Source organism: Somniosus microcephalus, chromosome 13 (assembly GCF_052327205.1).
Source record: "Somniosus microcephalus isolate GS21.2 chromosome 13, FLI_Smic_1.0, whole genome shotgun sequence".
NCBI classification, from domain to species: Eukaryota; Metazoa; Chordata; class Chondrichthyes; order Squaliformes; family Somniosidae; genus Somniosus; species Somniosus microcephalus.
Window position 1 is genome coordinate 16,588,143 of NC_140999.1, and position 24,892 is coordinate 16,613,034.

General features: G+C 45.2%; 1 protein-coding gene across 2 annotated transcripts in view; it reads left to right on the forward strand.

Annotated features, from left to right (window-relative positions):
* Window positions 1–24,892, forward strand: part of chico — a 127,830-nt gene that overhangs the window by 20,883 nt on the left and 82,055 nt on the right. For both annotated transcript variants that reach the window (XM_086004558.1, XM_086004559.1), the window contains exon 2: window positions 10,750–10,847. In XM_086004558.1, coding sequence (XP_085860684.1) covers window positions 10,750–10,847 — 98 coding nt within the window. The remainder of the gene's footprint in view (window positions 1–10,749; window positions 10,848–24,892) is intronic.

Here is a 24,892-nt window from a genome sequence, read left to right on the forward strand (position 1 = left end):
TATCATTTCTTTGAGCTTTCCTTGGACTCTATTATACTCAGCCTCCAGCAAATAAGTAGACAAAGCATGTCTGGTGGGAGGACAGTATGCAGGGCGAATAATATTGAAAAATCTCTTCCAGTACACATTGGCTGTGAGCATGAGGGGTGAGCCTGTTGCATATACAGCTCGAGCAAGGCACTCGTCTGCGTTCTTCTGGCTATGGTTATCCATTGTATCAAAGAACCTTCCAAGTGGGCCAGGAGTTGCTGATAAGGAGCCTGATGCTGAATGAGAACCATCATCTTCTTGAATGGAAGCAGAGGAACTCTGGGCTGACTGCTGTGAGCTTTGAGTGAAGTTGTTGCATTTGGATAAATGCTGCTGCATCTTTGTGGCATTCTTTACATATGGATTTCTACAGTGTTTGCACATGTACACAGTCTTTTCATCTTTAATGCCTGGGGTAAAATGCTTCCACACATCCGACGGTAAACGTGGCATTGTTCTATGCAGAGAAATAAAGGGCATTCATCTCTGTCGAACTGCGGTCGATCAGCACGATTGCAACAGGGTGAGTACATTTTTGCTGATGCTCCATGTGATGGAAGCATGACTTGTACACACACGACGCTACATCACCAATAGTGTATTATTTTGTATATTTTAAATTGAAGGACAACAGAGTTCAACAAGTAACTGGTCTATTTGGTATAAAGTCTGATTTACTTACTGCATCATCACAACATCAGCAGAAAACAAAATGACTTCCCTCAGGACCCCTAACCTGGATCTTAAAAAAAACTATAGCAGTCTTACAGATGCCTGCAGCCCAATCACAATTCGATATGCAAATATTACAAATAGAGGGAGCTAATCGCTCATCCACTCATCCAACCAATCAGGACACATTTGTTCACAGTCACACACAAAACTTGTAATTATTAAAACAAGCCAAGTAAGAAGATAAACATATATTGATTAAGAAATTCCTTAATAATTAAGATTCCATCTCTGTTAGTAATTTTAAGAGAGGACCTGTGGGGGGGGGGGGGGGGGGGAAAAGAAAGAAATACAAAAAAAAACAATATTATGCTAGCATGTGCTTTTTTGGGCAAAATTCCCAAGCTAAACTTCCCGTGGAAAATTTCCGGAAATTTACTGGAAACTTTCCACCCCTTTGCAACCCTAGACCTGGGCAATATACTAGTGAGTCAACAGATATAGAATGCCAATGGGCAGACAGAAATCTGATGACCCCGAGGGCCCTGCCCTTGCAAACACTCTACGGTCCTGGGGCTCCCAAGTCTGCCCGTGATCCACAGAAGCTGGATTCAATAACGTAAATGTGGGAGCCCCCTTCGCTGAGGTTGGGCTCCTGGAATCTGAATTGCAAGGAGTCCAATATAAAATGCCCTTTGAGGGGGTGGGGTAGAGAGGCATCTACCAGTGGTCTTGAGGCCACACTTGGACCATGAGCCCTGGCAATCCAGCTGTCACAGCCCATGCAATTCGATCTAATTTGTGGTTGTACTTTTTAGTTGCTGATTTGCTGTATTTGAATATTGTGCGGTTGGAAGTTTTGGAAATGGGCTGTTTTTGGCACTGTTGACCTCACTGATGGATAAATCCGATGCCAAGATCCGTTGGGACCAGCAACTGAAATATTTATGCAAATTAGCAGTATTTTTATGCCCTGGATGGTCCAATTGGCTATTTTAATGCAGATCTGAAATTCTAGGCTTATTTGTGGTCCTTGAGGCTTCATGATATGTATCTATGTACCCCATGAAGACACACAGCTTGACCAGTCCTGCTTTAGTGTATTGGTGCCCATGTGTTATTAGAATAATCACTCTTCCACCAATATGCTTTGAATATACTTGTGCATCCCCCCACTCCCTTTGGCCATCATTGGTGGCCGTGCCTTCAGCCATCTGGGCCCTAAGCTATGGAATTCTTTCCCCTATATCTCCTCCTCCTCCTCCTTCAAGACACTGCTTAAAACCTACCTCCTTTGAACAAGTGTTTTGGTCACCTGCCCTAATGCCTCCTCCTTTGGCTCGGTGTTGATTTGTATGTGCAGCGCCTTGGGACGTTTTACTATGTTAAAGGCGCTATATAAATGCAAGTACAGGAAACTTTCGATTTACCGGCACCTAAATAACTGGAAATCTCGGTTAACCGGCAAAATTCAGGAGTAGGTTCAAGTAAGTTTTATTACTTGCCTTCCTCCATCTGTTGCTGTGCAAGGGTGTGGCTGCAGCTGTTGCTAAGCTACAGAGATACTTGGAACTTTTGGCCATTGTTCTGAACCTGTTGCTAAGCAACAGGGTTTGTTGCTTTATACGGAGCTCTCGGCTCCGTATCTTTTACTATAGCTTTCGGTTATCCGGAATTTTTGATGAACCGGAACCATGTCGGTGCTGGATTTAAAAAAAAAAAAAAAAAAGTTTCCTGTAGTTGTTGATGATGCTCTTAGTTCATCACCTCGACCCACTCCCGCCACTGCTACCACCAGTACTTAGTACGGAGCTGAAATCCTCTCTCCTGTCATGCCACACATTGTGGAAGGCCAACTTGGCGCTGGGTGGTTTTCCACAGTTCAGGCGGACATCGTATGAAAATTTCAGCCTGCTGCTAGCACTTTACGGAAATCCTAGTGATAAGTTTGCAAATGGAACATGATTGCTAAAATAATTGTTAGCACAGTCCTGGCAGCAACCACAGGAGTAGCGTTGCTGGCCAGTAAAGAAGTAACTTTGGTGCCTGAATTCATTCTTGTTTGCTCCGGCAGACGGCTTTTATTTAAATGAATAGAGCTTGACATTCCCATACTAGCAGCATCTGTTTAGGCAGACTCTGATTGTAATCATAATGGCTGCTTTCAGCACCTGGGGGAAAGATATGAATGTTAGACTTAAAGGTTACTTAAAGGTCATTGATGATATTGATTTATATTCATTATTTATAAGAATTGAAACAAAGTTCAGAGGGTTACTTATTTGGTGTGTGCTAAAGATGAGTGAGCCAGCCTGGGTTCAAGACTCTTTAGTCCCGCTAAACTCGTCCCTCTTTTTTTTTTCTTCTTCTCACTTGAGCACAAAAAACCCAGGCCGACACTCCAGTGCAGTCCTGAGGGAGTGCTGCACTTTTGGAGGTAGTCTTTCGGATGAGATGTTAAACATCTGCGCTCTCAGTTGGACGTAAAAGATCCCACGACACTATTTCAAAGAAGCGCAGGGGAGTTATCCCCGGTGTCCTGGCCAATATTTATCCCTCAATCAACGTCACTCAAACAGATTGTCTGCTCATTATCACATTGTTGTTTGTGAGAGCTTGCTGTATGTAAATTGGCTGCTGCGTTTCCTACATTACAACAGTGACTACACTTCAAAAAGTACTTAATTGGCTGTAAAGCGCTTTGGGACGTCTGGTGGTTGTGAAAGGCTATTTTTCACACTCTCTCCCTGTCCCTCTCTGTCTGTCCCTTGTCTCCTAACTGCCCAATCGCAAATACCTGTCATTAAGGCTACCATCGCTATTTCTATCAAGTCTTACTTAACATTCCATTGTACATTTCTGTGCCAATTTTTAATGCAGCACCCTACCTCATTACAATCATGCATTTCATGTATCCTTGACTCGTCTAATGGTTACCTGTACCTGTGATGTCCAGTGTTAGCTTCCCACAGAGGGTCCAATGAATGCTCCAGGCTATTTGTTTGATGCTTAGTTGCCCAAATGGATGCTCCTGATAGTTTCCCTGTGCTGCCTGCTCAAAGTTTGCCCTATTTGATTAAATGCAGCTCTCCAATCACCATGGCAAACTTACACTGCAGATGCTGCAGGCTTATGGGTTGATGGGCAAGGTTTTTTGCCTGAAAGTCAGTCCTGGATTTATGCTCAGTGTGTACATTGGCACATGCTCTGCACTCTCAGATCTGTGGGCCCTTTAGACCAGGCTCTGGATAACACTGCATTGCATTGTACTGAGAATTTTGAAAGAATGTTCAATCAAAATTGACGAAATCTCACTGGAGTCTGTGCGTGTGTGTGATGGCTCGGTTCTGGTCAGTGTGAATCTTCAAAAGCTGGGGCGAGTCCCATTCTCGGAGCTGCTCGTCTACTCATTAATTGTACACGCACCCTTTGTACGACCTCTGAACTTTGGTACCTTGCTTCGTGTTCACACTTGTTTCTCCTTTTACCGATTCCATACGCTTAATACTTCAGTAGTAATGTATTAAAGGTATTCTAAATCAATAGCTATGAAGACAGGTTAAGGGAGCTAAGTCTGTTCTTGATGTACAACAAAAGGTCTGAGGGATGACTGGAGAAGGAGAATGATCCTTTTTAAAAAAAAAAAAAAAAACCATGCAGGGAAGCTATCTTCTGGACCAGAGAAACCAAATCGGGCATAGTTAAAGGCAAAAAGAAACGTACCACTAAGCATTGCGTAAGCAACACCGGCCCCACAGGAGAATTTACATAACAAGAATTAGGAGCAGGAGTAGGCTATATGGCCCCTCGAGCCTGCTCCACCATTCAATAAGACCATGGCCGATCTTCGACCTCAACTCCACTTTCCCGCCTGATCTCCATATCCCTTGATTCCCCTAGAAACTCAGTCTTGAATATATGCAGATTCAGCATCCACAGCCCTCGGGTAGAGAATTCCAAAGATTCGCAACCCTCGGAGTGAAGAAATTCCTCCTCGTCTCAGTCCTAAATGGCCGACCCCTTATCCTGAGACTAGGCCCCCTAGTTCTAGACTCTCCAGCCAGGGGAGACAACTTCTCGGCATCTACCCTGTCGAGCCCTCTCAGAATCTTATGTTTCAATGAGATCATCTCTCATTCTTCTAAACTCAAAGTATAGGCCCAATCTACTCAATAATTACACAATAGATTTGGGTGGTGCAGCATGTTGAAACTTCAGTGCATTGTGCCACAAAGTGGCAGAATGTCGATCTACCTCCATAACCCTCCTGTGTGGCAGAGTTAAGGATCTCTCGGTGGAGCCAAGCACTTCCCCACAGAGAGCGGGATTCTGGCAGCCTGGGCCTCGCAGTTTGTTTCAGAACCACACTCGAGTTCATCAGCCTTGAAAGGTGATCCTGTAGAGATGTACAGTGTAGTAAATGGCACGGAAATGGTAAATCCAGAAAATTACCTTAAACTGAATTGCAAGATTGTACAAGAGGGCACAGGTTCAAACTGGTAAATTGCAAACTTAGCACTGATATTGGGAAGTCCTTTTCCACAGAGTGATCGACACTTTTCATGGACTCCAGGGTTAAGTCGTGGAGGCGTAAACACTGGAGTCAGTGAAGAAATAATTAGATACTGCAGCAGGGAGAATTTGGAGTCTATTTGGATGGAGCTAAGATGGGCCAAATTGCCTCATTCATCGTAATGATCTTTTGTGATCTTATGAACATCTGCAATGGCCTAGAAGCAAGTTATCTGCCCAGTAAAGAACGATGTGTGGAAAACAGAGTTTTATTCTGTTGCGACGTAGCATTGTGGTTGGTGGGGTTGAAGCATTCAAAGGCAATAGACGTCTGATTTACCAGGGGTCTGAGGGGTGGAGGTGGGGCAAAGGTTGTATTTCTAGCGGGTTACATCGCCCTGGCCCCCGCTTCTGACACAATTTCTCCTCCTGGCTCCCTCGCCAAAATTCCAGTTTGTCCACCCAGCTTATAGAATCCTAGAATCGTGCAGCACAGAAGGAGGCCATTCAGCCCATCATGCCTGTGCTGGCTCTTTGAGCTATCCAACTAGGCCCACTCACCCTGCTCTTTTACTCTATCAAAACCGTTCATGATTTTGAACACCTCGATCAAATCTCTGTTCTAAGGAGAACAACCCCAGCCTCCCCAGACTGCCGCCGCGTCCTTCCAGACGCCACACCTTAAGAGCCTGGATTCTTGCAGCCACGCTATGTGTCTCTTTTTTCCCCCACCCCCATCTTCAGAAGCTTCCTTTAAAAGCCTTTTCTCCTTGACCATGTTCCCAGCCAATTAACTTTCCTCCACTGCTTGGTGTTTCCTTCTTTTCCTGACTCTTCCCCAGTAAAACACTATGAAATGTCATCCTCGATGTGCAGAGTGCTGTAGAAATATAAAGTGGTGCTTTATCTGCAACACTTGTGCAATGTTCCCTCAAGCTATTAGCAGCATAATGCATGTAGACCTGGGAGAAACATACAGCGCTGGGCTGTGACAGCAATCCTTCACAAATATAGACCTGTATAAGACGATCAACTCTTATTTGCCAATTGAAGCTTATCCTAAGAAGCTGTGATGTTGCACTCTTGTGGTCTAGTAACCATGGCAATGTCACCCATAACCTTGCAGCCATTCTTTCCCCACAAGCCGGCCTGTGCAGCAACTGGTGAATTTTCTTATATTCAGGCCCTTTACAGTAGGGGTAGTACCGCACTAAGTTCATCAGGAACTCAATTAAGAGTTGCTCTTTTCCAACAGTGGCAGATAGAATATTTTATGAAAGGAAATTGTGCATTCGACTGATTCTAAGCTGCAAGTTCAGAATAGCTGTGAATAGAATAATGAAACACGGAGTCAACATGAGCACAAGGGTTGGCCTAACTCTCTTTCATCTGTACCCCGTTTAAAATAAATAAATAAATAAATAAATAAAATTTTGAGCTTAGCGATTGAGTTTTAACATGCCTTTTCTGTATTTTGCGTAGATTTATTTTTGTATAAGCAATAAGTGCTGACAGCATTATTTAGAAGGACAAGCTGGGAGGAATTAATGAGCTGAGTGAAGCAAGGCTGCACAATCCGCACACGCACCGTTGAAGCGACTTGATGACTGAAGCACTCCTGGGTTAATGACTTGTCTCCACTTAAACTAACTCGGCACTCTCGCGCTGTCTGGTTTCGTGACTCCACCCCAGCAATTCCTCCAGTGAAGTCATCCATCGCTGTATCAAAAACAAATTGGGGGGGGGGGGGGGATTGGTGGTGGTGTGGTGGGGGAGGAGGAGGAGGTTGGGGGGGGAAATTAACAGAATAGACGAGGGTGTTGAAAGCCGAACCCAAATGTAGGAGATGCTCAGCGTGTAGGGTCACCAACCCTCCAGAATTGCCCTGGAGTTTCCTGGAATTGAAGATTGATCTCCAGGACACTGCTACAGGAGAAGTCACTTTTCCTTTGAACACTTTTTATTGTTTATTAAGAATTTTGGAGGGGGGGGGGGGTGTGTGAAAAAAGGCCGTTCGACTGGCAGTTGGAAGGGGGTGGTCATGTGATGTGAGCTCCAGGAATATGTCCACGAGTTGGCAACCTAGCAGTAGGTGAAAGAGGTAGGATAATGTTTCGGGCGAGCGAGCCCTGTGTCAGAATATTCTCTCTATATTGACGTGTTAACTAATGATGTACATAATCCTTGTGTATGTAGGGATTTTCAAGATGGTTGGCCAGCTTTTAGGCAGATGCCGAAGTCAACTCGGTGGAATCTTGCAGCGGAGATGGGATGGGTTCACCGATGAATTAGGCCAGTGGCTGTTGCTAAATGTACTGGTCTTGGTGTACTGGACTTGTGTTCATTTCAAGCCCTGCTGCCCTCCAGCGCATACATTCGATTGGGGGCTTTAAAACGGCTAACCTGACGTTATTGTCTTCAGAAAAGCTTTGCATTGGCTCCGGCCCAGGCAGGATAGGAGTCTGAGCGAGCGACCGACCTCAAAGGCAGGTTAACTCTTAACCTGCTCCGTTACTGCCCGTTGAGTAAGACAACATGCACATTCTGACCATTTCAAGGATTAACTGGGTTTGCTCAAGACTCTGTGGGCACAAATGTTTCCGTGGGGGAGAGGAGACGAGAAAAGCAGGGGGAAAAAAATAATTTTATTAAAAAGAACTTCAATTCTTCAGTATCTGTAGAAATCTTACAAGAGGAAAACACTTCTGCAATTTCTAAATCTGTCGGTTTCCATTTCATCTAGATTTTCTCATTTTATTCCAATAAGATGCAATGCACCTGATGTTGCTTGTGGGGAATAAAAGGCGATTGACCTGCACTCCTGAAAGCACAGCTCATTCCACCGTCAGCAGAGTAGTGTGAGACCATGCAGGTTGTGTGTTGAAACGGCGAACACATTATCTCTTGTTTGAAGCAGCCGGAGGCCATATTTATTCCAGCATCGAAATTGTTTTCCCATACTGGAGCCATTAATATGTAGCTTGAACCGAAGGTGCCTTTAATAATGCATAGGACATTGATATTTAAATTGTGTGCCAAGCATGCGGAAAGCGGAGGATTTGTCGGCAGACTGGCCATGCACTCTGAGCCTCCTTTTTATAAGCTACCTTTTTACACTTACCGACTTACTTAAAAATGGCTGACTGCATTGACGACGGACTCTGGCTTGAGTGATGGCAGCCCTGCTGGGTTTTTTGGGGGGGGGGGGGAAAGTTCTACTGAAAGCCAGAAATAGCCGAGTACCGCTTGGCCTGTTCAAACACCGTTTGGCCATCTTTCAGTATGCACCACGCCATGCCAGAATGGTGATTTTTTTTTCTTCTTCTCTCTTAACTTGGTGCTTGTTTTCTACGTTCGCACTTCACTGAGTTGTCTTGCCTTCCTCGGCCTCTGGCAATCAAAGCTGGCTGAGCTGCAGCAAGGCCACTCCTGGTTGTCATTTGCATTCACTATCTGCTGTAGTTAACACTTGACCAAGACCAAAGCAACGCACTTGGACGCGTGTATTGGAGTTTAAATGTCTTAATTCTAGACAGGCATAACCCATATTAATTATTTAAAAAATTTTTTTTTATGGGATGTGGGCATCGCTGGCAAGGCCAGCATTTATTGCCCATCCCTAGTTGCCCTCGAGAAGGTGGTGGTGAGCCGCCTTCTTGAACCGCTGCAGTCCGTGTGAAGGTGCTCCCACAGTGCTGTTAGGGAGGGAGTTCCAGGATTTTGACCCAGCGACGATGAAGGATCAGCGATATACATCTAAGTCAGGATGGTGTGGAACTTGGAGGTGGTGGTGTTCCCATTCGCCTGCTGTCCATTCTAATCAATTCTCCCCTCTGACCCATAACAAACATTATCTAGGACTATGTTTATGCTGAAAGATGCTAGTTTTCAGAAATACATTGAGAACCTTGGTCCCAACATGCATGTAACAGTTTGACTAACCCATATCATTTGAGGTTCCAATCCGTGTGGTTGGGAGGAAAGGGAACTTCTGTGGTTGCCGTGTGCTATTTTTTTTGCTCAGCTCTAGAACCGCATTGACAGAGACCTGGCAACAGACCATCTGCCCTCCCTGTCCCAACTGTGATCTGAGGAGACCATTTGGATTGAGCAGAAATGGAAATGCTACATTTCCATTTGAATTTGGCATTGGTGTTTTTCAGTGGAATAGCAAATCAACTAATTTCCTCATTGGGAACCTTACGTGCAATTGCTGTTTAATATTGGGCTATCTCAATTAAGAGGAGATAGTTGAGGCTGCCACTGGCTCAGCTCGTTAAGACCATGAGCTCTGTGAAAACTCGCTGTACTTCAAGGGGCTCTTCATTATGTAAGGTGTCTGGAGACATTTTGAGCTGATATAAATCCAAGCGTTATAATATCTATTAGCAAGACAAGTAAGGTCATCGGCTCCATTCCTGGCCCGTTAGCGTTAGCTGATCTCGCCCAATTAGCCTTGGCACATCTTTTGCGAGAGGAAGGAGAAATCAGCCAGGGTTCCCGCTCCTGATTACTGTTGAATTACCTTTGCTGGAAGGTGCACATGTAAGAGTGTTGGGTGATGACTCGATCAGTTCTCCCGTTCTAACCCTACAGTTGAATGACTTGCCATCGCTCACGGTGTAGGCTCAAAACGTGAAGAATGGCGACATTGGCAACATAGTGGAGGGAAAACTGGCTGCCATGCACCCAAAAGCAGCGAGCAATCAATGCCTTCAGGACAGCAGGGGACGGGGAGGGGGGGTGGGCGGAAAGGTTGGGAGGGGAAGAAAAAAGGGATAGTTAGTAGGGTGTGGGTGAATTTGATACCCACACACAAATTACATTAAAGATTGAGAGAAGCTCAAGGCAATCACCAAGCACTGGTTCTCGCGTACAGACTTTTTTTCTTTTTTATTCGTTCATGGGATGTGGGCGTCGCTGGCAAGGCCGGCATTTATTGCCCATCCCTAATTGCCCTTGAGAAAGTGGTAGTGAGCCGCTGCCATGAACTGCAGAGGGCAGTTAAGAGTCAACCACATTGCTGTGGGTCTGGAGTCACATATAGGCCAGACCGGGTAAGGATGGCAGATTTCCTTCGACATTAGTGAAGCAGATTGGGTTTTTACAACAATCCGGTAGTTTCATGGCCACCATTACTGATGCTAGTTTTTTTTTAAATTCCAGATTTAATTAATTGCATTTAAATTCCCCAGCTACCTGTGGTGGGATTTGAACTCGGATCATTAATCCAGGCCTCTGGATTACTAGTCCAGTAACATAACCACTATGCTACCGTACTGTACTGTTTGACACGCATGTTAATGAAATCTCCTCAGTTTGTCACAGAACTCTTATCGCTTTGAGACTAGAAAATCAGGCGACCAGCATCAATAACTCTTGAAGCAGCATTTTGTTCTGCATTTTTACAATATTATGTACCATCCGTAACACCCACCTGCACCTGTATTCTGTGCACGGAGGTCCGTGTGACTAATTTTATCCCAAGTCATTTTGTCTCTTAATTAACTTTCTCCTTGGTTTATTTTTTTAAAGGCTCCATCACAGTCAGCACAACAGTTGAAGTTTACTACCTCGGACTCCTGTGATCGAATCAAAGATGAGTTTCAGTTTCTGCAAGCGCAGTATCACAGGTAATGAGATTTTTTCTTTGACTGAAAGTTGTGTGCCGGGCTTGCATGTTACTGGAAACCACTTCACTTTAGGATAATAAACGACAGCGCAGCAGTAAGTACTGAAAGGTGAAAGCTGCAATTCATTCCAGCTAAGCTTCAGTGCACATTAAGATGCCAATAATTTTATTATTAATGCTTGAATCCCAAAGACAGCCTTTGAGTGATGGCTTATGCTGCAAGTACTAGTTTGGCATAGATAGCTGCATTAGACCTGTGCACACCAGTCACACCAAATTGTACGGTTGGCCCCAGAGTGCTGTCAAATCGAGGGGGAAGCGAGAAAGAACTTGAATTTATATCATGCCTTTCATGTCCTCGGGATGTTCCCAAGCACTTCGCAGTCAATTATGTACTTTGGAAGTGTAGTCACTGTTGTAATGTAGGAGAATTTGGTAGCCAATTTACACATGAACAACTTCTTAGGCAGTCCCTCGGAACCGAAGATGACTTGCTTCCACATTAAAAATGAGTTCTCGGGTGACTACAGTCTCTGTCACAGGTGGGGCAGACGGTGGTTGAAGGGGCGGGTGGGTGGGGTGCTTGGGTTGACGTGTGCTGTTTGCGCTTGGCTTCCGCTTGCTCCCGGCGAAGAGACTGAGTTCGGCGCCTTCCCAGATGCTTCTCCTCCACTTTGTACGGTCTTGGGCCAGGGTGTCAGTGGGGATGTTACACTTTTTCAAGGAGGCTTTGAGGGTGTTGTGGTGTATGTAACCTGTTCCACCTTAAGAGAACTACCTTAAGAGATGTACTACTTTCTCTTGGCTGCTGTATACTGTAATACCGGTGGTGGCCACACCGGTATATAAACGTTGTAGTGATTTGCTGGGCAGTTCAGCCCTGACCTCCGAATAGTAAAGACCTGTTAAAGTTATTCTTGTTGTCTGTGTCCAGTGATTTATACTGGACTCAGCAGGTGTCCTTGAAGCATTTCCTCTGCCCACCTGGGGCTCTCTTACCGTTCCGGAGCTCCGAGTAGTGTGCTTGTTTTGGGAGTCTCGTATCGGGCGTGCGGACGATGTGGCCCATTCATCGGAGCTGATCGTGCGTGGTCAAAGCTTCGATGCTGGGGATGTTGGCCTGAACAAGAACGCTGACATTGGTGCGCCTATCCTGCCAATGGATTTGCAGGATTTTGCGGAGGCAGCGTTGGTGGTACACCTCCAGTGCTTTGAGGTGCCTCCTGTACATGGTCCAGGTCTCTGAGGCATACAGGAGGGCGGGTATCACTACTGCTCTGTAGACCATGAGCAATGAGAGAAATGACCAGATAATCTGTTTTAGTGGCATTGGTTGAGGGACACATATTGGCCGGGCCACCAGGCGAACTCCCCTGCTGCTCTTGAAGTGGTGCCGTGGGATCTTTTACGTCCACCTGAGTAGAAGACAGATGGGGCATTGGTTTCACACCTTGTCTAAAAGATGCTACCTTTTGATGCAGTTAGCCTGGATTATGTGCTCAAGTCTCTGGAGTAGGGCTTGAACCTACAACCTTCTGACTCGGAGGTGAAAGTGCTTTCAACGGAGCCAAGTCTGACATTTACAGTTGGCCCCATAGTGCTTTCAAGTCATGGGGGACACAGAGTACTGTGTGTACATACTTGTATATGGGGATGGTAGTGTCGTGGTTATGGTGCTGGACTCGCAACCCAGAAGTTGAGTTTAAATCTCACCATGGTAAGTTGTGGAATTGACTTTAATTTGTGAACTAGCACCAGTTTGGTGAACAAGTTGAATTTTTATGACCATGTCCTTTACGGAAAGGAACCTGTCAACTCTACCTAGTCTGGCCTACATGTGACTCCAGTCCCACACTCTGTGGTTGTGTCTTGATGCCCTGTAAAATGGCCAAGCAAACCTTTTGGGTATTAAAAACCATCGCTACCTAAAAGTTCAGAAAAAAGGCCCACCGCCACTGCAACTAAGGAAGGGCTGGCATCGGCAACATTTCAAGAACATTTTTGAAGAGAATCTAACTGGGGTCTAAATACCCATGATTTTTGTTATAAATCTTGAACTGTTCAGCAGCTGATGATACCTTACTTGAAGTAGACTTGCACCCAAAGCTTGAGCTTGAACTGGTTTCAATTTGGATCCAGCTGCTCTGTGCGTTTTGCGTTGCTGTGGAGTCTACTATGGAAATTCATAATATTTCCTGCAGGTCTTCTGGAGATCTACAAATGAACAAAAATCATAACGTACACCAAAGATATTGACTGGGTTTGCCCTTCACAAAAGAAATCCCTTTGAACAAGAAGAGGAAGTAAAAGAAATGTTTATAGGGTGTTGGCCTAATGGGCCATTAAAGGATTTTATCTTGGTAGGGCCCATTGTCTTGGTAAACAAGCCAACTACTTTTTTATTGACTGATGGAAACTGGATTATTCCAATTATTAAGAATTCCTCTCCACTTTCTTGGATTAGTGCTTCTCTGGGTGCATTTTCTGGTCCCTAAGATTGGATTTATCTGACACGTGACTTGATATGCCAGATTGATTTGAAGATTGCTTTCGCAATTATGGCCTTTATGGGTGTAGAGTTCTGCTCTTGCTGTTTGGTAATGCATGGTGACTTTCAGATGCCTCACTGCTAAGAGAGGTCTTTTCAGTAACTATGTGCTGGATATCTAGACGTGCATCACTGTTTATATGATTAGTATTTTGGGAGTGTAGCTCCAGGATGTGCTTGGAGCCTCTGTCAAGTTGGGCTTAAAGTAATAAAAACAGAAAATGCTAGAGATACTCAGCAGGTCAGGGCAGCATCTGTGAAGAGAGAAACAGAGTTAACGTTTCAGGTCAATGACCTTTCGTCAGAACTCATCGACCTGAAACGTTAACTCTGTTTCTCTCTTCACAGATGCTGCCTGACCTGCTGAGTATCTCCAGCATTTTGTTTTTATTTCAGATTTCCAGCATCTGCAGTATTTTCTTTTTGTATTTGTGCTTAAAGTAAGCCTGAAAGAGTACCGCCTGTACCAGAGACAACGTTTATCTCCTCGGATGTTGTCGATAACCCTTGAGGAGTGGCCCTTCTACCGTGCCTGCCTGTGGAACATATGAATTGACAAGATCTTGGAGAAATTCCATGATGCCGCATATATTTTTCTAAGAACCCCCACAGTGGGCTCTTTTTAAATAGAAATTCCAGTTTCTTTTTTTTTTAAACACACAAAATATCACAATTGCAGGAAAGCTTATTTCTGTATGGTTCCTTGTAAAATGTGGCTTAACACTGTAAATAGCCACCCGGCTCTCCCAATCATCTGAGATGAGCTATGTTCCTCCAAATGGGAGGCTGCCCCTCTAATTATATTCAAAATTAGCTGGGCCTTGTTGTGAGGCTTCCCTCCTCCTGATTCAGTAGCGACCCTAACTGAATGGAATCTAGCCTGCTTGTTGCTTTCCAATAGCTAATTGTGATTTTAACTGCTCAATCTCTGCTCTCTTCCTCAATCCAGGATGATCATTTTTATCCTGGATATGCCTGGAATAAATTAGGGTGTGTAGGTTGACCGTAAGATGTTAAAATCGGGTGATAACTGGGTAGAACATTAGTCTACATTTTATATGTTCAAGAAAAGGGTTAATAATTTTTTTTGTACTGCTCACTAACAAAATGATAGGCATGTGTCTTTTTTTTAAATGAGCCATTTCATACAATGTGATTTCATTAGTGAGCACAGTAACAAAAGGCCAATCACTATGCATCTGTAATCATCCTTTTTAACACTTTTCAAACGGCGAATGAGCCACTTAACTGATATCAGTGCCGAAGAAAGTTCAGCAATGCAGCTGTGCAGAGCGCACAATTTGTGTAATAGCTGAATGAAAATTGGGGCAAAGCTGATTTACCTACAAAGTCCCTGCACAAAGATGGAACTGCTTGGTATATTAAAATGTACTGTGTAGTTATTTACTTTTAGCATATAAAATTGCTGAAACCCTCATCCATGCCTTTGTTACCTCTTGACTTGACTATTCCAACGCACTCCTGGCTGGCCTCCCACATTCCACCCTACGTAAATTTAAGGTCATCCAAAACTCGGCTGCCTGTGTCCTGACTCTCTCCAAGTCCTGTTCGCCCATCTCCCCTGTGCTCGCTGACCTACATTGGCTCCCGGTTAAGCAGCGCCTCGATTTCAAAATTCTCATCCTTGTTTTCAAATCCCTCCATGGCCTTGCCCCTCCCTATCTCTGTAATCTCCTTCAGCCCCACAACCCCCCCCACCCCCCCCCCCCCCCCCCCCCAAGATATCTGCGCTTCTTTAATTCTGCCCTCTTGAGGATCCCTGATTATAATCGCTCAACCTTTGGTGGCCGTGCCTTCTGTTGCCTTGGCCCTAAGCTCTGGAATTCCCTGCCTAAACCCCTCCACCTCTCTACCTTTCTTTCCTCCTTTAAGATGCTCCTTAAAACCTACCTCTTTGACCAAGCTTTTGGTCACCTGCCCTATATTATCCTTGTGGATCGGTGTCTTTTTTTGTCTTAAAATATTCCTGTGCGGCGCCTTGGGACGTTTTACTACATTAAAGGCGCTATATAAATACAAGTAGTTGTTGTGGTTGTTTCCTTGTTTCAACGTATTTTTCTTGTCGAAATACGGATTCTTGTTGGAAACCCATGAGCTGAATTGTTCATTTCTGGTTACATAAACTTGATCTGAAATTAAATAGATTAGTAAGAGATGGTCTACACTGCGTTCAATTCACTGATTTATTTTTGTGTCAACGAAGTTAATGTTTTATTATATCCAATTAGCCTAGCCCATTTAATTTTTTTTAAAACAATTATTTAAGCCCTCAATCTCTCTAGACTTTTGTATATTTCTGACCTTTTGAGAAAAATGTAAACATTTCTTTTATTTATATAAAAAAAAAATTATGTAAACTCCCTCCTCTACCACAATTTAAGAACTTGTGTGCATTGGCCACAGCAGTTCCTGCTTCAACAGTCTCCTCTCCTTCCTTCTCCCCCCCCCCCCCCCCCCCCCAACCCCACCCCCAATGCCCCTTAATGCTATGCAGCTGTCTAGAGCTCCTGCGCAGCCGGCTCACCAGCTTTGAAATGCAAAAACCGCGTATGCATGGATTATTTGACTGGGCCATGCGACCCAAAAAACAATTCGAGGGAACGTTGCACCCCTGCCCTCCAAATAATAGCATTGTATCGTACGAAAAGGTACATTCTTTCTTCGCTCTCTTAGGCGGTTCCTCGAAACCGAGGATGACTTGCTTTCACATTAAAAATGAGTTCTCGGGTGACTGGTGAGTCCAATGCGGGACCTACAGTCTCTTGTCACAAGTGGAGCAGACGGTGGTTGAAGGGGTGGGTGGGGTGCTTGGGTTGACTTGTGCTTGGCTTCCGCTTGCTCCCAGCGAAGAGACTCGGTGTTCAGCGCCTTCCCGGATGCTTCTCCACTTTGTGCGGTCTTGGGCCAGTGATTCCCAGGTGTCAGTGGGGATGTTGCACTGGGATGTCCCAGGTTGGCAGAGGAAACGCTTCAAGGACACCCTCAAAGCCTCCTTGGATAAAGTGCAACATCCCCACCGTCTTTCTTCAGGTCATCATTGAATACAGAAAATATGCTGCTTTGCAAGTTGCCTAAAACGAGCCAATGCATTCACAAAGTCCTGTACAGCTCGACCGTTACACGGGGCTGCTGGCCAGCAGTGCCCTTTTGTCAGTTAGAAATCTGGCCATCGCTCCCATCGATGATGAAGGAAATCGGCTGTAGGTTGAATTAGGGTTGCAAAATTCTGGGAATTTTTAAAAGAGGAAACGTTCCATGGGAATTTTGGGAATTGAGTTTTTTTGCACAGATGGTTTTTGTCTCTGACCCTTATATTATCTTTGTCGTCAAAATAGACATACTGTTCCATACAAATAAAAACAGGCTTTCAAAACTTTATTTAGGTTATAATTTTGAACTTTATTGAACCCCCACAAAAAAGACCCATCTAAAATAAAATAAAAAGAGCGTCAGCTTATTTAGCCTGTAATTTGTCCTTATTTTGTCCCTTTGAGTCTTCTGAGTCTTCTACTCCTCATTGCTCCTCCTGATTCTCTGGCTCTGACGTGTCCATTTCCTCCTCTGTGTCAGTGTCTAGCTGTGTGGTGGACACTTCTGTATCTGGCTCAATAAGTTGTAGGTTCGCCCGGATAGCCACCAGTTTCTCCACTCTCTTGTTAGTCAGCCTGTTGCGCACCTTTGTATGCGTATTCCCAAAAAGTGACCAGTTTCGTTCAGAGGCCGCTGATGAAGGTGGGATTTGGAGTATCACCGATGCAATAGGTGACAGGGCCTCAGATGCACAAAGTCCCTTCCACCAGGTATGTGCACTGATATGCTTGCATGATTCCCATATCCCATCCCCATTCCAAAGACCTTGCTTGGTAGAGAACTTTGCCAGACTTCCCAGAACTTTGCCCACATCCAGATTGAGATGGAGTGAGAGGGTAGAAATCACACTGTAAGCGCTGTTGATCTGTTCTCCAGAAAGTATTGGTCTCCCAACATGCTTTGGGTCCAGCATGTATGCTGTAGCATGAATTGGCTTGACACAAAATTCTTGACACGTCTGTATGAATTGAACAATTGCCTTCTCCCCTGCTTTGAGCAGCAGGGATGTGGGTAGGGCAATGCTGATTTGTTCTTTTAAATCAGTAAAAAGCCTGAGAACATCTGACAAGACAGCGTCATCTCCTTCAATCTGAGCAATTGCAGATGCTACTGGTGAGAGTAGTTTAAGGCTGCTAACCACTCTCCCAAAACACATCATCCAGCAGTATTTTCTTGATGGTGGTTTCCATATCCCCAGACTGGGATATTGCCATTTCTTGCAGCGACTCCTTAGCCTCCAGAAGGCTGTTGTACATTATGACAACACCACCCCATCTAGTGTTGTTGGGCAGCTTCAGTGTGGTGTTCTTGTTCTTTGTCATTTGCTTGGCGTTGTAGGTTGTTGCAACTACCTGTTTTCCCCTGACATACTTAACAACTTGCTTGGCTCTCTTGTACAGTGCTTCCATGGTTCTCAAACCCATGATGTCCTTGAGGAGCAGGTTAAGCCCATGAGCTGCGCACCCAATAGACGTAATATGAGTGTAGGCCTCCTCCACTTGAGCCCAAGCAGCCTTCATATTCGCAGCATTGTCAGTAACTGCAACACAGTCTGCCATCGCTATTGTTTCTTAGAGCTTTCCTTGGACTCTGTTATACTCAGCCTCCAGCAAATAAGTAGACAAAGCATGTCTGGTGGGAGGACCGTATGCAGGGCGAATAACATTGAAAAATCTCTTCCAGTACACATTGGCTGTGAGCATGAGGGGTGAGCCTGTTGCATTACAGCTCGAGCAAGGCACTCATCTGCATTCTTCTGGCTATGGTTATCCATTGTATCAAAGAACCTTCCAAGTGGGCCAGGAGTTGCTGATGATAAGGAGCCTGATGCTGAATGAGAACCATCATCTTCTTGAATGGAAGCAGAGGAACTCTGGGCTGACTGCTGTGAGCTTTGAGTGAAGTTGTTGCATTTGGATAAATGCTGCTGCATCTTTGTGGCATTCTTTACATATGGCTTTGTACAGTGTTTGCACATGTACACAGTCTTTCCATCTTTAATGCCTGGGGTAAAATGCTTCCACACATCCGATGGTAAACGTGGCATTGTTCTATGCAGAGAAATAAAGGGCATTCATCTGTGTGTCGAACTGCGGTCGATCAGCACGATTGCAACAGGGTGAGTACATTTTTGCTGATGCTCCATGTGATGGAAGCATGACCTGTACACACGACGCTACATCACCAATAGTGTATTATTTTGTATATTTTAAATTGAAGGACAACAGAGTTCAACAAGTAACTGGTTTATTTGGTATAAAGTCTGATTTACTTACTGCATCATCACAACATCAGCAGAAAACAAAATGACTTCCCTCAGGACCCCTAACCTGGATCTTAAAAAAAAAAAACTATAGCAGTCTTACAGATGCCTGCAGGCCAATCACAATTTGATATGCAAATATTACAAATAGAGGGAGCTAATTGCTCATCCACTCATCCAACCAATCAGGACACATTTGTTCACAGTCACACGCAAAACTTGTAATTATTAAAACAAGCCAAGTAAGAAGATAAACATATTGATTAAGAAATTCCTTAATAATTAAGATTCCATCTCTGTTAGTAATTTTAAGAGAGGACCTGTGGGGAAATACAAAAAAAAACAATATTATGCTAGCATGTGCTTTTTTGGGCAAAATTCCCAAGCTAAACTTCCCGTGGAAAATTTCCGGAAATTTACCGGAAACTTTCCACCCCTTTGCAACCCTAGGTTGAATAGATGCTTCTAAAAATCAGATGTCGTTCAATAATCACTTCTCGCTGACTTCATGGCCCTGTTTTTTTTTATAAAAAGGGAAGGAATTGCATTTATATAGTGCCTTTCACTATCTCCAGATGTGCCAAAGCGCTTTATAGCAAATTACAGGAGACTTTTTTTTTATCCGGCACTGACAAACTGGCACCACGCCGGTCCTATCAAAGTCCGGATTACAGAGAGGTATAGTTAAAAGGTACGAGAGCTCCGTACACAGCAACAAATCCAGACTTCCCTGTTGCTTAGCAACAGCTGCAGGAACCCTGGCCACAAACCAAGCGTCCCTGTTGCTTAGCAACAAGTGCAGGAACCCCGATTACACAACCACAGCTCCAGGAACGGCCACTAATATGAAGTAAAACTTACCTGAATCTACTCCTGAATTTTGCCGGTTGAGATTAGGTGCCGGTAAATCGAGAGTTTGCTGTAAGTATTTTTGAATGTAGTCACTAATGTAGGAAACGCAGTAGCCAATTTACACACAGCAAGCTCCCACAAACAGCAATTTGATAAACGACCAGATAATCTGTTTCAGTGATGTTGGTTGAGGGATAAATATTGGCCAGGACACCAGGGCATAACTCCCCTGCTCCTCTTCGAAGTAGCGCCATGGGATCTTTTGCATCCAACTGAGGGGCCAACTTGTTTAATGTCTCATCCGAAAGACGGCACCTCCGACAGTGCAGCACTCCCTGAGTACTGCACTGGGAGAGTCGGCCTAGATTTTTGTGCTCTGGTTTCAAAATGAGGACTCGTCATTTCGACAAGTGCTTCATAAAAATGATATGAAACTCGAGGGCAAATTCCGCAGTCCCAGTGGGGAGCATGTCACGTGCGCACAGCTTGTGATTTTTTTTTTTTTTTTTGCCCATTAAATTTATTGGGTGGGACATCACTGGCTTGGCTTCCCACAATGCACTTCCAGCTGGGATTTGGCCTCCTAAACCAGGGGTGTCCGATGTGTTCCTGTTATCATTTCGCCTGAAAACATGTTGCATTGTATCACGGAAGTGGTCATTGAAAGCCCAGGTACAGATCGTTAGTGCGGTGGTCAAAGCTCAGAATTATAAAAGTGACCAAAATGGGAAACTACAGTTTATAAAAAAAAAAAAAAAAAAAAAAAAGCAGGCTGATGTGGAGACGATTAAACATGATTAAAGCAGTGATACGTTACTGTGCGTTACAATTTTAAAAAACAAACATTGCCATCCTGGGTATCAGTTTGACTGATTCCACCACAGCAACATAATAAATACAGTTACAATCTACAGTGAGAAAGAGCCTGAACCAGGGGGGAAGAGCTCGGACAGGGGCAAACAGAATGTTTCCACTTCTAGCCTATATGACTATTTACCCTCTCCCGCCCCCACAATTCTGCATGAATTCATGATTGGCCTATAAGGGCACCTTTGAATAAGCTAAAATCTCCCTTAAAACAAAAATTACGAAATTTCTTGAACCCATTTTCAGACAGGAGCAATCCTGAGATCAGAGCTAAACACAGACCATTTTCACTTTCACCTGGCGGGTTAATAATTGGGTCGATTCCACACCGGGCAGGCGGTCTGCTCCGCCAGATTAAGCCCAGGCGATGGTGAAAGTTGCCACCACCCATTTGTTAATGCTTTCTACCCATACTGCTCCACTGCTTATGCATCGGCTAATCTAGGCAGCTGAAGGCGCGGCCGCCAGTGGTGGAGCGATTAAAATCGGGGATGCGCAAGAGGCCAGAGTTGGATGAGTGCAGAGATCTCGGAGGGCTGGAGGAGGTTACGGAGATGGTGGGGCGGGGTGGGGTGGCGAGGCCATGGAGGGATGTAAAAACAAGAATGGGAATTTTAAAATCAAGGTGTTGCCGGATAGGGAGCGAGCGCAGGGGTGATGGGTGAACGGGACTTGGTGTCAGTTAAGATCGAGGCAGCAGAGTGTTTTGGATGAGCTCAAGTTTATGAAGGGTGGAAAATGGGAGGCCGGCCAGGGAAGCATTGGAATAGTGAAGTCTAGAGGTAACAAAGGCCGGGATGAGAGTTTCAGCAGCAGATGTTAAGCATGTCTTCAAGTTAATAACCGGAGGAAAATATGGCCCAATAAGGCCATCAGAAGTGTTGACACCGTCCATTTGCTAAAGTATTTGATAAACTAATACGCCTGGTTATGGCATCTTAAAGATTGCAGCCTGTTGGGTGAGAATTTGTGAATGTGATAAACTTGATATTCATCCATTGTGGCTGAAGGTGACATTAAAGTGTTGGTAGTTTGTCACGGGCACTGTGCACACAACTAAATTTGCTGAAGAGGAGGAGCACCTAATGGCTAGTCTAACAATCACTTAAATACTGCTGTCCTATAGTTCTGAGTTGTACATAGTTGGAAATCTCAAACGGACAGCCATTTAGAGGCCAAATTGGACACACCCATTGACTGGCATCTCATTGGAGTAGTGAAAGAATGGTGGTGTAGGACTGGATTTAGATGAGATTGAGAAGCATGGAGTGAAGTTTGTGATTGATTTATTGTGTGTGTGTGCGTGCGCTCCCCAACTAGGTGGCGGCCATATTCCATCCGAAATCAGAAGACAAAGGAGGGAGTAGTCGTAAATGTCCTGATTGTCCTTTGGATGATGTTTAGATTCCATTCCATTCTATTCAGATGAGATCAGAGAGGAATCCTGACCAACATTCCTCCCTCACCTCAACCAGTGCCTGTTCATATAGCACGCTAACCATGCTGAGCAGGTCCACTGTCAGTCTGCTTGCATTAACATTGGTGTCCTGACTTGACCGTGCTTTTAATGGGCTGGGCGGCTCATTCAAATTCCATTGTAAAGCCGTTGAGCGGCCTGCGCGGGACCTCCAGACCGCTGCAAGGCTGCGCAGCCTAACTGGACCATTGCCCAGCGCGCCGCCTCAGGGCCGGTAGAGCTGGGCAATAAATGCAACTTTACCCGCATCGCCCCCCCACCCCAAGAACCGATTTAACGCCCCTGCTCCCAGCTAAAGCTTGGAATTACCTCGAGGCACGCTGTCGCATTAGGGGTGTCCTGGACAGGTTACCGTGGAGACCAGAACAAGGCGGCAGTATCCACACTAGGGAGTGGAACATTTGGGGCCGCTTTAGCACCGCATTGTCATCTGAAGATAAAAGTCTGTCAAGTTGAGAGAAATTCATTAGTACGATAGCAAAATACTGCAGATGTTGGAAATCCGAAATAACAACAGAAAATGCTGGAAAAACTCAGCAAGTCAGGCAACATCCGTGGAGAGAAATTTGAGTTGACGTTTCGGGTATTCATTGTAGTTTTGATTGAGTCCCTCGTCCTGGCCACATGTAGCATTGTGTAATCTATCTGGGAGCAGATTAGCAGTTAGTTGCTGGAAGGCTAGAGGCTAAAATTGCGGTGGATCTGATCTGGCATTTATACAATGGTGTTGCTTTGTTTTTAAACTCTGCAGTAAAGACGTGGCCCTTGTTTTCTGCAGGCATCCTGAATACAGAGCCCATGACATTAACACTATCTCACGCGCCGAGTGATTTGTATGTATGAGCGTTCCGCTGTGATTGTTATCTGAAATCTGTCATTACCGTTGGCCTGTTTGTATACTTGTCAGTAAGATCATTGCCGCTTCTGACCTCTTTGAGAATTTATTAACAAAAGTGCTGCAGTCAAAAATGTGTGTGTGTGTTTTAATAATTAGATTTTAAAAATTAATTGCGCCACGTGGGATTGCTGGTGCTGGTTGCTGATGAGCCTTTTCACATCACTTTAGTCTTTTTTTTGTTTTGGAGCATGGCGTACGTTGCATAGATTTTGCAGCACAGAAACAGGCCATTCGGCCCAGCTGGTCTATACCAGTGTTTACGCTCCACTGCAGCCTCCTCCCACCCGATTGGGCATCTTACAAAAAAAAAGTAGTAGTTCTAATTAAAGCGCCCCTTTAGCCGTGTGGTCACGCAGCTGTCTGACGCTCCCGCGCAAGGCGCTTGCCGGCTTCTCGATGGAAAATCCGTGTGTGCGTGGAAGTTTGAATGGGCTGCCCGCGCAGCCCCTTAAGGGGACCGCGCACCCAAAAAAGTTACAGGGAACATTGGTGTTATAATCTATATATTTTTTAAACTCACAGCCCCCGCAAGATCCTGCAAATCCATTGGCAGGACGGGCGCACCAACGTCCCCAGCATCGAAGCTTTGACCTTGCTCGATCAGCTCCGATGGGCGGGTAACATTGTCCGCATGCCCGATACGAGACTCCCAAAATGAGCACTCTACTCGGAGCTCCGGCACAGCGAGAGCCCCAGGTGGGCATAGGAAACGCTTCAAGGACACCCTCAAAGCCTCCTTGGAAAAAGTGTAACATCCCCACCGACACCTGGGGATCCCTGGCCCAAGACCGCACAAAGTGGAGGAGAAGCATCCGGGAAGGTGCCAAACACCTTGAGTCTCTTTGCCGGGAGCAAGCGGAAGCCAAGCGCAGGCAGCGCAAGGAGCGCATGTCGACCCAAGCACCCCACCCACCCGCCCCTTCAACCACCGTCTGCCCCCACCTGTGACAGAGACTGTAGGTCCCGCATTGGACTCATCAGTCACCTGGTCCCGTCTCCGGTCTCTCTCCACAAAGGATCTGTGCCCCAGGGATCAAAGGGTTGGAGTGGAAGGTGGGGGCGATGTTGTGAGTTTAAAAAATATATAGATTATCTTCTTAGGCAGTCCCTCGGAACCGAGGATGACTTGCTTCCACATTAAAAATGAGTTCTCAGGTGACTGGTGAGTCCAATGCGGGACCTACAGTCTCTGTCACAGGTGGGGCAGACAGTGGTTGAAGGGGCGGGTGGGTGGGGTGCTTGGGTTGACGTGTGCTCCTTACGCTTGGCTTCTGCTTGCTCCCGGCGAAGAGACTCGAGGTGTTCGGCGCCTTCCCGGATGCTTCTCCTCCACTTTGTGCGGTCTTGGGCCAGGGATTCCCAGGTGTCGGTGGGGATGTAGCACTTTTTACAATGTCATTGGAACCTGGTTATAGAATTGCCACCTACTACATATTGTCCTGAGGGATATTAATCTTTCGTACAGCTTTAATTTTGGTTTAACCTATGTTGCTTTCACAGGATGTGCAGCCACGAATAGTGCTAAACCACCAGGAAACAAATCGCAGGGATTTCGGCAGCCACAAAATTGGTTAAACTACAATCCCTCTTAAAGTGAAAAAGGGGTTTACAGTGACTTTTTTTTCTTTTTAAAAGAAAACCCCAGGAGCTCACACTGCCAAACTAGCCACTACCCATGGCTCGATGGGTAACTCTCGCCTCTGAGTCAGAAGCACATGGGGGTGTCCCACTCCAGAGACTTGAGCACAAAATCGAGGCCGACACTCCCAGTGCAGTGCTGAGGGAGTGCTGCATTGTCGGAGGTGCCATCTTTTGGCTGAGAAATTAAACCGAGGCTCCGCCTGCTCTCTGGTGGATATAAAAGATTCCATGGCACTATTTGAAGAAGAGCAGGGAGTTCTCCCCGGTGTCCTGGCCAATATTTATCTCTTGACCAACGCTACTTCTAATAAGGTCGTGAAAGGCGCTATATAAATGCAAGTCTGTTTTTCTTCTTTGTGTCTCTCGGCAAATATTATTAAATCTGTTTC